This window comes from Aquarana catesbeiana, linkage group LG07 (assembly GCF_042186555.1).
Source record: "Aquarana catesbeiana isolate 2022-GZ linkage group LG07, ASM4218655v1, whole genome shotgun sequence".
Classification (NCBI taxonomy): Eukaryota; Metazoa; Chordata; class Amphibia; order Anura; family Ranidae; genus Aquarana; species Aquarana catesbeiana.
The window spans coordinates 33,716,784-33,733,874 of NC_133330.1; the positions used below are offsets into that span (position 1 = coordinate 33,716,784).

At 46.4% G+C, this 17,091-nt stretch overlaps 1 protein-coding gene across 1 annotated transcript in view; it reads left to right on the forward strand.

Moving 5' to 3' along the window:
- Positions 1-16,576: 16,576 nt before the first annotated feature.
- CHST13 (carbohydrate sulfotransferase 13) overlaps positions 16,577-17,091 on the forward strand; it is a 60,812-nt gene continuing 60,297 nt past the window's right edge. The window contains exon 1 of the mRNA XM_073591936.1: positions 16,577-16,808. Within this exon, the coding sequence (XP_073448037.1) occupies positions 16,721-16,808 (88 nt within the window). The 5' untranslated portion in view covers positions 16,577-16,720. The remainder of the gene's footprint in view (positions 16,809-17,091) is intronic.

The following is a 17,091-nucleotide window of genomic DNA, read 5'->3' on the forward strand; positions in this document are numbered from 1 at the left end:
ATGTCATGTCCTACTGACTGACACCATCCACTATCCTACTGACACCAACCTCTGCTCTACTCAATGATGGAATTACCAGGGTCGCAACAGTCGAACTTGCGACGGGGCCCTGGCATTCAGCCACTGTTGGGGGGGGGCCAGCGGGGTTGCTAGTTGCGCAGCTCTAAGCTGACAGCGTCTATCTCATGGAACAGCACAGAGGATGGAGGGGGAGATAGAACTGTCAATGCCGGCTCTGTGCTGTTCCATGAGATAGAGGCTGTCAGCTCAGAGCCGTACTGCGGCAGGGTGGACCTTAAGTGCAAAATCACTTATCTGTATGTGATTTCTTCTTTCTGGTCTGGGGTGCGCGCTGCGCGCGCTGCGCAATCGTTCGGAGAGAGGTAGAACGGCAGTCTGCCTATGTAGACAAGGCAGACTGCCATGCTGCCAGAGGGGAAAATGGAGATCTTGTGTTTCTCTGTTTTCTATTAGTCAAAGCACTCCCTTTATACAGTTAGAAAGCATTCCCTAGGGACACATTTAACCCTTTGATCGCCCCTGCTGTTAACCCCTTCCCTGCCAGTGTCATTAGTACAGTGACAGTGCATATTTTTAGCACTGATTACTCTATTGGTGTCACTGGTCCCCAAAAAGTGTCAGTTAGGTGTCAGATTTGTCTGCCACAATATCGCAGTCCCGCTATAAGTCGCTGGTCGTTGCCATTACTAGTAAAAAAAGAAAATAAAGAAAAATATCCCATAGTTTGTAGATGCTATAACTTTTGCACAAACCAATCAATATACGCTTATTGGGATTTATTTTTACCAAAAATGTCTAGCAGAATACATATTGGCCTAAATTGATGAAGAAATTAGATTTTTTTATATTTTTTTATTGGGTATGTTATAGCAGAAAGTAAGACATGTTTTTTTTTTTTTCAAAATTGCTGGTCTTTTTTTTTTTGTTTATAGCGCAAAAGATAAAAACTGCAGAGGTGATCAAATACTTCCAAAAGAAAGCTCTATTTGTGGGAAAAAAGGGCAAACATTTTATTTGTGTACAGCGTCGCACAGCTGCACAATTGTCACTTAAAGCATTGTAGTGCTGAATCAATCGCATGACCACCCAGATAGCAGGTAATTGTGCTGCAAGTTTGAAAATGACTTGCTAAGCTCTCGCTAGACTTGCCAGGCTTCACAAGTTTGTTGCACAATTGCAGCAAGTCCGTATTGCATGACTCCAGATCAACTTTCTTTGCAAACATTGCTGCAAGTCTGCTGCAAGTTCTTGTTCCGTAATATTGTGTAATAGTCATCCCACCACAGGGGCCCGAAGCAAGAAATCTGGTAGTTCCACCACTGTATAGAGGACTACAAATCCCAGCAATACAGTAACAATGCAGAATACCACCAGCTATAGGGGGTGTATATAGAGAGCCATGCATTGTATATAGAGAGATGACTGCACTGTACTGTGTTGTAAAGAGATCCATGTACTGTATACAGGGAGACCCATGCATTGTACTGTATACAGAGAGATCCCTTTCATGGGAAATAGGAAAAGGTGGAAACTTTTGTCACCATCTATACTGGGCTCACCTCACTCTACAGAGGTCTCAGGTCACATGACTTTTCTGGTCTAGGCATGCCTTATATCCCTGACAGTAAAGCGGAGAGATGAGAGGAGGGTTCCCCTACTACTGGTTTCTCTATTGTGCTGTATTGGGCTTGGTCTATAAATGGCTAGATTTGCCTCCTACATTGTGTGCAATGTCTACCATTTCCCTCTTACATTCTGTTGACGTCTTCTGTAGCTTTATTCCTAGCTGGCTATTCTCTGCATTTATGCATCTGTTGCCCCTCGTTCTGAAAACACAACAATTCCATCATGGAATGCCCTGTGTATTTGTGTATATGTAATAATAATAATAATAATAAAAAATGGTGCGCTAATTCAAGAAGCTATGCAGCAAAGATAGACAAATATGGATGAATGAATATCCCTAATTTCAACAAAAAATAAATTAAAAAATGCAGTAATATGTGATGATGTTGTGAAACAATGATGTGATCCCAGTATAGATGGTGACAAAAGTATCCACCTTTTCCTATTTCCCATGAAAGGAATCTCTCTGTATACAGTACAATGCATGGGTCTCTCTGTATACAGTACAATGCATGGGTCTCTCTGTATACAGCACAATGCATGGGTCTCTCTGTATACAGCACAATGCATGGGTCTCTCTGTATACAGCACAATGCATGGGTCTCTCTGTATACAGCACAATGCATGGGTCTCTCTGTATACAGCACAATGCATGGGTCTCTCTGTATACAGTACAGTACATGGATCTCTTTACAACACAGTACAGTGCAGTCATCTCTCTATATACAATGCATGGCTCTCTATATACACCTCCTATACTGGTAGTATTCTGAACTGCTACTGTATTGCTGGGATTTGTAGCCCTCTATACAGTGGTGGAATTACCAGGTTTCCTGCACCGGGTCTTTGAGGTTTCTTTTTCCACCTCTTTTTAAATACACACATTTTCTGCTAAATCTAAGAATATAAACAGGGCAAAATAAAATATTCCAAATTGTGCTCCACCAATGGGATATTAGGATTAGTCACTCCTTGATTTCTACCTCCCTGAACTCCATATCAGATCTCATTGTTACCACTCACCTCTTTACACACCACTCCCAAAGAGATTCTATGGCTGCCCCAGCACCTATTAAAGAAAAACCTAACACATAGCAGGGAGCAATGATGACAATTCTGCTACAGTGACCCCCTAACTATTAGGCCTCATGCACACTGAAGCTGAGAAATTGACGTTTTTGGGAGTTTGGGCGTTTTTTTAAAAGCCTCTTAAACTCCCCTCTATGCTATCCTATGTGTCCATGCATACATGGAAGTTTTTTGAAGTTTATCAGCAGGGGAGTTTCTGGGCTGTTGTCTGAATGCCCCAAAATCTAGTTCAAGAACAGTTCTTCTGACCACAAAAAACGCTGAAAAACGCACATAAATGCTCATAAACACACTTTTATCAGCATTTTTACAATGCAGAGCTGAATGTAAGCTGGGTGTAATTAAAAAAAACACCAAAAAACACGGACGCTGAAAAACGCAGCTTTTTTTTTTTTTTTTTTTAAAGTTGATCTGGAGTCGGACTTGCAATTGTTCAGCAAACTTGTGAAGCCTGGCAAGTCTAGCAATAGCTTAGCAAGTCATTTTTAAACTTGCAGCACAATTACTTGCTATCTGGGTATTGCTAGAGTTTTTTTTTCTTGGGAAACAAATAATTTTTGTATGATAGATGAATCATTTTATGCAATGACACAGGGTTTAATCATTATATATGATTGTTTGATTAAATGTATTTCACACATGTAGGGATTAGGTTAATAGCAGTGGGTCCACTATCACCAGATTGTGGGATTATAGATTTGCGCTGCTTGTTTCCTTTTTCTTGCCAAAAATTGAGATTTATATTACTCTTGCTGTAGACTTGCAGAGCTCTTGCTGTAGACTTACTGCTGCAACTTTGCTCTTGCTGGAGACTTGCCATGGAAATTTGCTACAAATTGGAAAAGTGTCAACTAGAACTTGTGCTTCAAGTGCTCTGCAAGTGTACAATTTACCAGGGAAGATGTGCAGCAAGTTAACAGACTTCCAATTCAATACTGCCACAAATGTGTGGCAAGTTATCCTTGCTATCTGGGCATCAATGTCCACCTGTGACCTTCCTATGCATTTGAGTGCAGTGGCAGCTGGTGTTAATTTTTTTCGGTGGGGCGGCAAACAGTGCAACCCCCCGCCCCCCCCAAGGTTGGGTCAGGTTGGTCGGTTGGTGCACTTTCACTTACCGGGCAATCAAGGGCTGCTTCCTCGGCTCTCCTCCACAGGCATCATGAGCAGCTTCTCCTTCTCCTGCTCTGCAGCTTCCGTCTCCTCCTCGGCGGCCAATCAGAACGATCCTCCTTTCGGCTAATCGGGAAATGTGTCTCAGACCCGCGTTTCCTGATTGGCGGAGAGGCAATTCAGTGTGAGAATAGGTAATAATCATTCCCTATTCTCACACACCTGGGTGGGCTCTGAGTGCATTCTCCGTGCCTTGAGCCCACCCTATTTTAAGAATATTAGAGCCACTGGCTCTAATCGGTGCTTCAAAAAACCACCCACCTCGCATTGGAATTCATGCATCTGGCGTCCTGAAAGGGGCCGGACGCATGGATGGGGGTGAAGACGAGGGACAGGGGAGGCGGTGCCCGTGCACCCTTAATGAATAGGCCGCCCCTATTTGTGGGTCCATTAGGCCCACCCTGGGGCAGTATCAAAAGCTGCAAAGCACTGACCATTTTTCTTTGGTGGTTAGATATATTGTGGTACAGATTAATGACTTTTGGTACACCTTCAGATGTGACTGACACCAGCCCCCCATTGCACTCAATGGTTTCCACCACAAGCCCCCCCACCCCCATTGGACATAATGGTTACAATCACCAGACCCACATTACATTCAGTGCTTTCTACCAACAGCCCCCCATTGCACGCAAGGGTTCCTACCCCCCCATTGCACTCAGACACTTACCAACCCAGGGATCCAGCACTGTCTTCACCCAGGCCGGTTCTTCGCCAATCATCAGGTCCCCGGTGCCGCCATGTTTGCTGGGGAAATCTGGATGTGACTTCCTGATGCTTTCGCAGCCTGCATTCTACTGTGCATGTGTGAGCTGTTCTGCACTTTGTAAATGGTCCCGCAGCCTTCTGGGACCTGTGAGGAGTTGCAGGTAGGGAAGTAGGGAAGTGGGAAAAGGTACCCGCTCCATAAAAAAAAAAAACCCAATACATTTGGGGGGGGGGGGGGGATTGCAGTTGATGATGGGGGATGAAGATTGGCGAAACTTCCTGTTGTGACTGAAGTTCTGCTTTAAGGTAAAATTAAAGAAATGTTGCATAGTTGCAGTGTTTGCTGGATAGCTTTCATAGCTTTATGATTGGTTTCATTTATTACTTGGAATCATATCTTAAAATTATAGGCAAAAATGTATTGAGCTGATAACCTCCTGTGCAATCTACCTCTTAGTTTACTGTTAGCACAGTTAGCATTGTTCACACCTCTCTCTGTGAACTATGGAACGCTACCCCCTCTGTTATGAAGAAGAAGAGAGGGTAGTGTCCTGTAGCCCTAAGACACTTCCTGTTCCAGGGTGATAACACTGCTCTGGGCTGACGCATTTCAAAGGCAGACCCTCGCCATCTGAGCTCTAAAGAGGAGGGTCCACCCTTGAAACGTGTTAGCCAGGATCTGCTGTTGAGACAGCGGCTATGTGCTGTTTAGGGCGAGCAACAGTGGAAGATATCACGCTTCCAGATGCCCGTGGATATTATTACTAACTATGCCTCTTGCATACGGGACCATCCAGCTGCAGTGTGTCCCTCTTGGGCCCTCTTGTTCTACATTCTGGACATCTGTCTCTGAATGCACGGGGCACTAAATGCCCATTCTACTGGGTACAGCAATCAGCCCCATCCAACCACAGCCTGTTGCAGGGCTGGACATGGCACCCGTCTCTCCTGGGCACACTAAACATTGGGAGGGCAGTTCCAGATAGCAAGGATAGCTTGCCACACATTTGTGGCAGTGTTGAAATGTAGAGAGTGTAGGGAAAGGAAGCTGGAATGGACTTTAGTGGTACCGTATGACAACTGAAGTGTTGAACTGTAAGTCTGTTAAAGTGGAACTTCAGTCATTTTTTCAACTTTCCATCTATTACATTTTCTGCCCTTGTTGTTGTTTTAACTTTGGATAGTAATTTTTTTTTTTCTGCCAGTAAATCCCTTATACGGCCCACTTCCTGTTTCTTGTCTGGTAAAAAGCCTAGGCTTATGACATCATGTACAGCTCTCTCTCTCTCTCTTGTGAGAGTTTGCCAGGAAACGAGGGGGAGGTGAGACATAAGAGGGCCAATGAGAGGTGCAGCGCTGGAGGTGTGTGTCTGTGTAAATTCAGGAAGTGAAAAGGCAGCAGCTTCAGCTGCCCACAGTTAAAGTGACACTAAAGGATCGTTTTTTATTTTTTTTAAATAACAAACATGTCATACTTACCTCCACTGTGCATCTCGTTTTGCACAGAGTGGCCCCGAACGTCCATTTCTGGGGTCCCTCGGTGGCTCTTGCGGCTCCTCCCCGCATTAGATAACCCCCCTTGGAGAAGCGCTCTCCTGAGGGGTTACCTTGCGGGCGCGCTCCTGAGTCCAGCATTTGCGTCCACAGACACGAATGCCAGACTCGGCCCCGCCCCCTGGATTCCCGCATCAATGGATTTGATTGACAGCAGCGGGAGCCAATGGCTGTGCTGCTATCAATCTATCCAATCAAGAGCCGGGAACCCGTGGAGAGAGGGACGGCGGGGACACACTGACGGAAATTCGGGGCTCAGGTAAGTAAAATGGGGGGGGGGGGGGGGGGGGGTGACTGCCAGGTGTTTTTTCACCTTAATACATAGGATGCATTAATGTGAAAAAACACAAGCCTTTACAACCCCTTTAAAATGGTTGCAGCCAGATTCAGCGGAGGGAGATTTCTGCAACATATTTGGCAAGTACAGAATAATGCCCCGTACACACGGTCGGACTTTCCGACGGAATATGTGTGATCGGAGCTTGTTGTCGGAAATTCCGACCGTGTGTGGGCTCCATCTGACTTTTTCCATCGGAATTTCTGACACACAAAGTTTGAGAGCAGGCTATAAAATTTTCCGACAACAAAATTTGATCCTTTAAATTCCGATCGTGTGTACACAAATCCGACGGACAAAGTGCCACGCATGCTCAGAATAAATGAAGAGACAAAAGCTATTGGCTACTGCCCCGTTTATAGTCCCGACGTACGTGTTTTACGTCACTGTGTTCAGAACGATCGGATTTTCCGACAACTTTGTGTGACCGTGTGTATGCAAGACAAGTTTGAGCCAACATCCGTCAGAAAAAAACGATGGATTTTGTTGTCGGAATGTCCGATCTATGTCCGATCGTGTGTACGGGGCATAACAGTATATATTAAATAATATGCAAAGTGGTTGGAGGGAAGCTTCAGAATGGCAAAGATGTTTTTATTACAAATTATGTGAGCAGACTGCAGTTCCTCTTTAACTTGCTGCACATCTTCCCTGGCAAGTTGTACACTTGCAGACCACTTGAAGCATAGGTTCTAGTTGACACTTTTCCAATTTGTAGCCAACTTGCGTGGCAAGTCTTTAGCAAGAGCAAAGTTGCAGTGGTGAGTCTACAGCAAGAGCTCTACGAGTCTACAGCATGAAAATTCAGCCACAGTGCCCCCTTGTGGTGGGATGACTATTACACAACATAACTGAACCAGAACCTGCAGCAGACTTGCAGAATGTCTGCAAAGAAAAATGATCTGGAGTCATGCAATACGGACTTGCTGCAATTGTGAAACAAACTTGTGAAGCCTGGCAAGTCTAGCAATAGCTTGGCAAGTCATTTTCAAACTTGCAGCTCAAATGCTTGCTATTGGAGTGGACACCCCCACCCCCCCCACCCCCCCCCCCCCGTGTACAAAGGGCCTCAAGGGAACATTTGAATTATGATAAACCTAAGTTCCTCTGCAGCAAGATTGTATCCTTTATTATTTGAGTGCAGTGAGTTTGTATTCCTTCGACAACGCTGCTCCTCTATGCAGTACAGTGAGTGAGCGTTGTCACCCAAGGACAGGAAATGTAATACTGGCAGGATCATCAGAGGAAAATAAAGGAAAGTAAGCCTGAAAAAAGAAAACTCATGCAGCCACCAAATCTAAGAACTTGTAAGCTGCAATGTATTAATATATATATATATATAATACAATTTTTTTGTTGGGGGGGGGGGTTTCTAGAGAAAATTAAAAATAATTGTTTTGTCCTCCCTTTGTGCTGAGTGACCTTCTTCCCATAACCAGGGAAGTTTCATCTTGGACTTTGTTTTCTATGAACTACAATCATTGTGCAATTTCTACTAACCGCAGCAGTGAGGACAGGGAGACTGCAAAAAAATTTCCAACCAATGGAGAGCCGTACGGAAACAACACTTTTGAAATAAATAAAAAAAAGTATTCTTACATACCATCCAGTATGTATACAGAGTACAATGAAGAGACTGTTAAAATCTGATTAAAAAAGGATAATTAAAGCTGAACTCCGGCTTCAAGGTTTAACCACTCGCCCTCCAGATCATCTACCCCCCCCCACGACCAGGCAATTTTTTGTGATATGGCATAGCATTACTTTAACTGACAATTGCGCGGTCATGCAACACTACCCAAATAGAATGTATGTGCTTTTTTCCCACAAATAGAGCTTTCTTTTGGTGGTATTTGATCACCTCTGCGTTTTTTATTTTTTGCGCTATAAACAAAAAAAGACCGACAATTTTGAAAAAAAATAATAATATTTTTTACTTTCTGCTATAAAACACATCCAACTAAAAAAAAAAAAAAAAAATGAAAAAAAAAAAAATCGAATTTCTTCATGAATTTAGGCAAATATGTATTCTGCTACATCATTGATTGGTTTGCGCAAAAGTTATAGCATCTACAAACTATGGTATGGTTTTATTGGTGTGTAATGACAGTGGGAACTGGGCGGCGGCGGCGGCGCATGTGCCCCAGGCCCGGAAGTATCAGATCACGTACTAGGTACATGATCTGGCACAGAGTGGCCGCCCTGCCGCAATATATCGACGGTGGGCGGTCCACAAGTGGTTAGAATTAGACTATAGCCACAAAGGATATAAATCCGCCTTGTGTGCACCAAATGCCTTTGAGAACCAAAATATAACCTTGTAAAAAGTAACAGTGACATCATCACTGCGCTGTAAATAGCCTGTGCATGGAGCAGAACTGTGGGAGGGACCCAACAGGCCCCGCCCATTACAGAAAATTACAGGAGGGGGCGGAGACAAGACCAGTCATCCTGCAAAAGGTAAGAGGGCAGCAGTGACCGGTCTTTATTACATTGGTCAGTGCAGTCACTTGGTCGTGATGATCAATCAATGAGTGCTTGTCTTTGGGAGCATTATGATAAATACTCACCTTGGGGCTGTGTATTGTGGTGTATGGTCCACTACATCAGCATCACAGGGCTGTAACAAGATACGGTCCACCACCAGAGGAGGGGGGGAGTGCCATGTGCCCGGGGAGCAGAGGATCTGGTTAAAGTGTAGAAAATCTCCCCTAGACCAAACGAGCAGTTAATTCATGCAGTGTACAAGCTCTGAAGAAACCACGTCCATGGCGTAACCATAGGCGTGCACAGGGGGTGTGCCGGGTGTGCCTATTGCAGATTCCCCCTGCTGATTTTTCACCAAAGCCCCCAAACAGGGCTCCTAAAAAAATAAAATAATAAAAATAAAAAACTACTGACACCATCCACTGATCTACTAACACCATCCATGTTTTCATACATTTGGTGTGCACACCCTAATGCTATAGGCTGTGCACACACCTATGGGCGTAATGTGTAAGGGGCAAAGCCGGCGACAGAGGATGCTCATCTAAGCATACCTCCCAACATTTTGAAATGGGAATGAGGGACACCTACTAGCCAATGTATGTCGAGGGGCGGTAAACTTACGCCATCCAATTTCTGCTCGAATTGCCATGATCCGAGCGGAAGTTTGGCCCTCCCATCCTTTCCCCACAGCCTTCTGGGATACATCACAGGTCCCTGAAGACTGGGGGACCATTCACAAGGTGCAGCGCGGCTCACGCATGCGTTGTAACTAATTTTTCGCCTCCACTGATGTGCGCTGATGAGGCGGCACTGATGGGCACTGATAGGCTGAAATGGTGGGCATTGATGAGGTGGCACTTATGGGCACTGATGAGGCGGCACTGATGAGGAGGCACTAATATGCCGCACTTATGGACACTGATGGGTGGCACTGATATGTGGCACGGATAGGCGGTACTGATGGGCACTGTTAGGTGGCAATGATGGGCACTGATAGGTGGCACGGATAGGCAGTACTGATGGGTGGCACTGATAGGCAATACTGATGGGCATTGATTGACAGCAGTGATGGGTAGCACTGATAGGCGGCACTGATTGCCAGCACTGGCTGGCATCGCTAATGGGCACTGATTGGTGGCACTTGTGGGCAGTGGTGGGCACTGATTGCTGCCACTGGTGGGCACTGATAGCTGGCATTGGTGGACAATGGTCTGCACTGATTTGTGACACTATGGAGTTGATTTACTAAAACTGGAGTGTGCAAAATCTGGTGCAGCTCTGCATAGAAACCAATCAGCTTCCAGGGTTTACTGTCAAAGCTTAATTAAGCAAGCTGAAGTTAGAAGCTCATTGGCTAACATGCACAGCTGCACCAGATTTAGCACTCTCCAGTTTTGGTAAATCAACCCCTATAGGTTTCTTTATTGTAATCAGGGCACTGATGATCAGTGTCCTGATTACATTCCTAGATGTCCCCCTGCGTGAAGATGCCACTGATCGGCTCTCCTCTCTACACACTCTGTCAGTGTGAGGCGAGGAGAGCCGATTACCAGCACTTCCTTCTTTATATGTGACCGGCTGTGATTGACAAACAAGATGTTTGGGGGGTACACCCTAAAAGATGCATTAAAGATGGTGCAGCCATAAAAACCATACAACAGAACAAAATATTACAGCGCACACATGCAAAAAAAAAAGACATTTACCTCCTGCAAGGCTATTTAAAACACAATAAACATTTTCAAAAAACATTATAAAAAAATATGGGGATTTAAGCCGCGTACACACGGTCGGACTTTTCCACCGGACTGGTCCGGCAGACAATCCGACCGTGTGTGGGCTTCATCGGACCTGCAGCGGACTTTTTCGGTCGAAAATCAGACGGACTTTAGATTTGGAACATGCTTCAAATCTTTCTGACGAACTCAAGTCCGGTCGAAAAATCCACTCGTCTGTATGCTAGTCCGACGGACAAAAACTGACGCTCGGGCAGCTATTGGCTACTGGCTATCAACTTCCTTATTTTAGTCCGGTCGTACGTCATCACTTACAAATCCGTCGGACTTTGGTGTGATCGTGTGTAGGCAAGTCTGGTCGTTAGAAAGTCCGTCGTAACTCCGTCGAAAGCCCGTCGGACCTTTGTTGTCGAAGAGTCCGACCGTGTGTATGCTGCATTAGTCACACCATATTGCTATATGGTGCTTAAGCCCACTTACTGCGACAAAGTACCCCATGATTAGTGGGTCCTACACTATCCATAGAATGGGAGATCCTGCTTCTCTGAACCATGGGAGACATACACTCCTCTATATGGGAGAACTAAAGGTCTCTCCACCCATGACACAGGTGGACACTAATGAGAGGCATGTCTTTTTTGCATGTGTGCGCTGTAATATTTTGTTCTGTTGTATGGTCTTACGGCTGCACCATCTTTAATGCATCTTTTAGGGTGTGCCCCCCAAATATCTTGTTTGTTTATTGTATGGATTCTGACCAAATCCTTTTGGGCGAGGAGCACCCCACTCCCTCATCAGTGCCTCTCATTAGTGTCCACCTAGGTGGAGAGACCTTTAGGCTCTGTTTCCACTAGTGCGACTTTTCATGCAACTTGGGACTGAAAAGTCGCATGACAAATTGTTTCCAATGATTTCCAATGAGTACCGTTCATATCTGTGCGACTTCAAGTCGCAGCGACTTCAAAGTAGTCCCTGCACTACTTTGGTCCCACTTTGATGCGACTTGAGGTCCATAGATACAGGCATTGCTTCAAATCGCGGTAAAAAGTCGCGGTAAAATCGCGGTAAAAATCGCGGCAAAATCGCGCGACTTTGGGGACGCACTAGTGGAAACAGAGCCTTAGGCTCTGTTTCCACTAGTGCGACTTTTCATGCGACTTGGGACTGAAAAGTCGCATGACAAATTGTATCCCATGATTTCCAATGAGTACCGTTCATATCTGTGCGACTTCAAGTCGCAGCGACTTCAAAGTAGTCCCTGCACTACTTTGGTCCCACTTTGATGCGACTTGAGGTCCATAGATACAGGCATTGCTTCAAATCGCGGTAAAAAGTCGCGGTAAAATCGCGGTAAAAAATCGCGGCAAATTCGCGCGACTTTGGGGACGCACTAGTGGAAACATAGCCTTAGTTCTCCCATATAGAGGAGTGTTTGCTCCCATGGTTCAGAGAAGCAGGATCTCCCAGTCTATGGATAGTGTAGGACCCACTAATCATGGGGTACTTTGTCGCAGTAAGTGGGCTTAAAGTGGAGGGCCACCCTAAAATAAAAAATAGCATCAAAAATTGTAAGAAAAAAAAAAATGTTAAACTTACCTGAAAACCTTGTTGCTAGGCAGTCTTCCTAATCTGCCTCTTCCTATTCCGCGGCGTGTCCTGCTCCTCGGTGAGCGGCCCCGTTGCCTTCTGGGAACTGTGTGTGCCCCAGAAAACCACGGGGCCATTCACAGAGCGCAGCGCTGCGTAGGAAACAGGCGGTGAAGCCGCAAGGCTCCACCGCCTGTTTCCCTTAGTTAGGATGGCGGCGCCGGCAGCCGATCCGATGGATGGATCAGCCTCGGGGGGGGCCGACATCGCGCGCGGGCTCGCTGGACGGGTAAGTGTCCTTATTAAAAGTCAGCAGCTACAAAAAAAAATAAAACGGCCGGAACCCCCCTTTAAGCACCATATAGCAATATGGTGTGACCAAATCCCCATATTTTTTGAAAATGTCTAGGTGTTTTAAATAGCCTTGCAGGAGGTAAATGTCTTTTTTTGCATGTGTGCGCTGTAATATTTTTTCTACCGGCTGTGATTGGACACAGCCGATCACATGGTTAATGAGCCGCGGACGTGGCTCTTTACAGAGATTGTAGAGCGGGCGCGTGAGAGCGCCGTCATGTGACGGCATCCCAGAACGAGAGCCACATTGCCCCACCGTCATTTGACGGTGGGCTGGCGGTAAGCCGTTAAAGAGGAGCTCCGGTCTGTAAAAAAATGAATTAAAAGTCAGCAACTACAAATACTGTAGCAGGTGACCTTTAATATAAGGACACTCACCTATCCTGGAATCCAGTGAAGTCAGCACCCCGATTAATCATTCGGCTTTGGGTGCAAGCGCCGGCATCATCGGTAAGGGAAATCAGGCTTCACAGCCGGTTTCCTACTGCGCTTGCGCGAGTGCCGCTGCGCTTTCTGAATGGCCCCGCCATCTTCTGGGACCTGTGTGTATCCCAGAAGGGGAAGGAGGAGGGGCTGGAAATGTCGCAGATAACCGATCGGTGATCTTACCCTGAAGTGGGAGCGGGTACCTGTCAAAACTGCATAGATGTGAACGAGACCCATAGGCAATAAGGTTAAATGGATTGTAGTGCATTTCTGTGGGTCTGCAAATGCACTAAAGCCGGATACATAACGGGCCGAATGTCCGGAGACATTTACCGGTTCAAAAAAAAAAAAAAAACGGCCGACGTTCGGCCCGTGTATATGTTGGTTTGTCCGGCTTCTTGCGGGCGGATGTGCATGCTGGGAAAACCAGCAGCCGACCGACTCCCGATCAGCGCTCTCAGCCAATGGCAGAGTGTTCTGGCGGGGGGGGCCGTCCTCCTGTCAGAACACAACAGCTCAGCGGGGGGGGGGAGATTGCTATACTGACTTTGCATAGTGAGTACAGCGGCTCCGACCGGAGCTGACAGATTGTTTGTTTTTCGTTCAACCCGCTGGGTTGAACAGAAAAAAGCTAATAGTGTGCCACAGGCTTAAGAAACAGATAGGGTCATATGCAGTCCAGTGCGTTTTTTTTTTTTTTTCTGCATCAAAAACGCATGGAAAGTAGGTTATATGGTTTCCAATGGCATAGTTCACACACCAGTGCGGTCAGATCCAGAGAGAAAAAAGTAGAACATGCTGCATTTTTCCTGCACTGGACTGTACTGGAACAAGGTGAAACACATCAAGAATGTCCTGGAATGCACTGCAATGCATCAAAAATGCACTTGGACCCCAGTACAGTGAAAAAAAAGAGAAAAGCACCTGGAAATGCACAAAAAACACATTAAGGGCCAGTTCACACCATAGAAACGCAGTCCGGATGCGTTAAAGGTGCTTTTCTGCATGCACGTTTTTGATGCATTCCGGTGCGGTTTTGATGCATTTTTGGGGCGTTTTTGATGCAGTCCAATGCTTTTTCCCCCATCTTTTTTCTTAACCCTAAAAACTTCAATACCGGGCACTTATACACCTTCCTGTCCAGACCAATTTTCAGCTTTCAGTGCAGTCGCAGTTTGAATGACAATTGCGCGGTCATACAACACTGTACTCAAACTACATTTTTATCATTTTGTTCCCACAAATAGAGCTTTCTTTTGATGGTATTTGATCACCTCTGTGGTTTTTATTTTTTGCTAAACAAATAAAAAAAGACCGAAATTTTGAAAAAAATTAAAGTTATGCTTTTGTTTCTGTTAAAATTTTTTGTAAATAAGTAAGTTTTCTCTTTCACTGATGGGCACTGATAAGGCGGCACCGATGAGCGGGCATTGACGATGGGCACTGATATGCGGCACTGGTAGGCGGCACTGATGGGTGGCACTGATATGCAGCACTGATGGGCACTCATGGGTGGCACTGGGTGGCACTGGTGGGCACTGATAGGCAACACTGATGGGCACTGAAAGGCTGCAAAGATGGGTTCTTATGGGTGGCACTGATGGGCACTAATAGGCGGCACTGCTGGGCAGTGATAGGTGGCACTTCTGGGCACTGATACGTGGCACTGATGGGCACTGATACGCAGCACTGATAGGCATCCCTGGTGGCACTGGCAGTGGTAGGCATTGTGAGTGGGCACTGATTGGCAGCTGCCTGGCATGATTGGCAGCTGCCTGGCACAGATTAGTATTTCCCTGGGGGCCTAGGGGCATACCTGGTGGTCCAGTGTGGATGGCTTCCCTGGTGGTCCTGGGCGGCTTCCCTGGTGGTCCTGGGTGGGATCCGAGGGGGGGCTGTGCTGATAAACAATCAGCACAGACCCCCCCCTGTCAGGAGAGCAGCTGATCGGACGCGAGTGAGGAAAAGGCGATCACCGGCTCTTCCTTTTTACATCGTCCAATCACGGCTGATCACGTGGTAAAGAGTCTCTGTCAGACTCTTTACCTAGATCTGTGTTGCGGGGTGTCAGACTGACACCCCGCAACAAGGATTGCTGCGATGCTGACCCCGGGGCGCGCAACAGCTCAATATCCTGCGGACGTCATATGACGCCCAGTCAGGTTATTGAAAGCACTTTGCAGCCGTCATTCTGCTATATGGCGGGTGGCAAGTGGTTAAATAAGGATAAGTGTGTTGCAGTGCATTTTTGGTGCAGTTAGGTGCTTTCCAGTGCCGTCCAGTGCGTTTTTGATGCATTTTACAGCGTTCCAGTACAGTCCAGTGCAGGAAAAATGCAGCTTGTTCTACTTTTTTTCTTCTGGAACTGAATCGTACTGGAACTGCAAGCACTGTGTGAACTATGCCATTGAAAACCATATACCCTACTTTCCATGCGTTTTTGATGCAGAAAAAAAAACCGCACTGGACTGCATGTGGTGTGAACTGGCCCTAAACACACTGGAACGCATCAAAAACGCGCATGCAAAAACGCATCTGGAACGGATCTGGAGTGTGTTTTTGTGCTGTGGACCAGCCCATAGATGTAAGGGCCCGTTCACACCACATGCAGTTTATTGTGTTATTTTTCTGCATCAAAAACGGGGCGTTCCAGTTCCAGAAAAAAAAAGTAGAACATGCTGCATTTTTCCTGCATTGGACTGTACTGGGATGCAGTAAATGGCATCAAAAACAAACAGGAACGCACTGGAATGCATCAAAAACGCACCAGACCCCAGTCCATTGAAAAAAAAGAACAGGAAAAAAGAAGAAAAAAAGCATCTGGAATGCATCCGGAAACACATTAAAAAACACACCGGAAAGCATAAAAAAAGCATTAAAAACGCGCATGCAGAAAGGCACCCGGAACGGATCTGAGTGCGTTTTTGTGGTGTGAACCATAATCTAGTCGCGATTCTTTCCAGCGATTTTGCTGCTGATCCAAAGAGCTAATGAATGGTAATCGCTGAGTGACAGACCCCCGTTGGTGACCCCCCCATAGGAAATCATTATGACTTTCCAAGCGACAAATCGCTGTAACAGAAATGAGGGGGGGGGGGGGAATCGCTGCGAGAAAATCGCCCTGTGTGCCATCCCCCCACACTGTGCAGATCCTCTTTGTTTAGATCCATCGGTCAATGTATGACGTCTGATTGTCAATATTTACACTTCCAGAGGAGATCAGTAAACAATGTAAACTTTACAGAGGATACAATGTTTCAATGTTTCAGAGTTTTCTGAACGACATAAAAAGAAGAGGCTGGATTGTTCCATGCTGCAAATCAGGGAGGGGGGAGATCAGCCAGCAGGGGGGCTCCTCTACAATAACCTCTCTAGCTGGATCTTTCCTACTGCTGTGGAATGGGCTGAAGATCTGTGAGTTCTGTTGGAGGGGGGGGGGAGATGAATTGGGTGTTCCTGTGTGACGTTGGAGGTTTGTCCTCCCCTCTCAGGAGGAGGGGGATGGTACAGTCCTGTGTGGGTCCCCTGGCTGTGCAGGGAGAGCTGATAGTGAGTTGGCTGGGCTCTCAAGCACACACTCCATGGGCAATGATCACCCAGGGCTGGCCCCCTGCACAGCATGAGGCAGAACAAAGTCATGGTGCTGGCTACTTGCCTGGGCTCCTTCATCCTGGTCATCTTCTACTTCCAGAGCAGCCTCAGCTCAGGTAAGTGGCTCTACACACTTTACTTACCTCTACTGAGAGCTAATGGAGGGACCCTGGATGGGCTTTGTGTATGGTAGAGCCTATACATTGCAAGGTCTGTGCCGCCCCCCCCACCAATGGTAGATCCTATACATTGCAAGGTCTGTGCCCCCCCCCCCCAATGGTAGAGCCTATACATTGCAAGGTCTGTTCCCCCCCCCTAATGGTAGAGCCTATACATTGCAAGGTCTGTGCCCCCCCTAATGGTAGAGCCTATACAATGCAAGGTCTGTGCCCCCCCTAA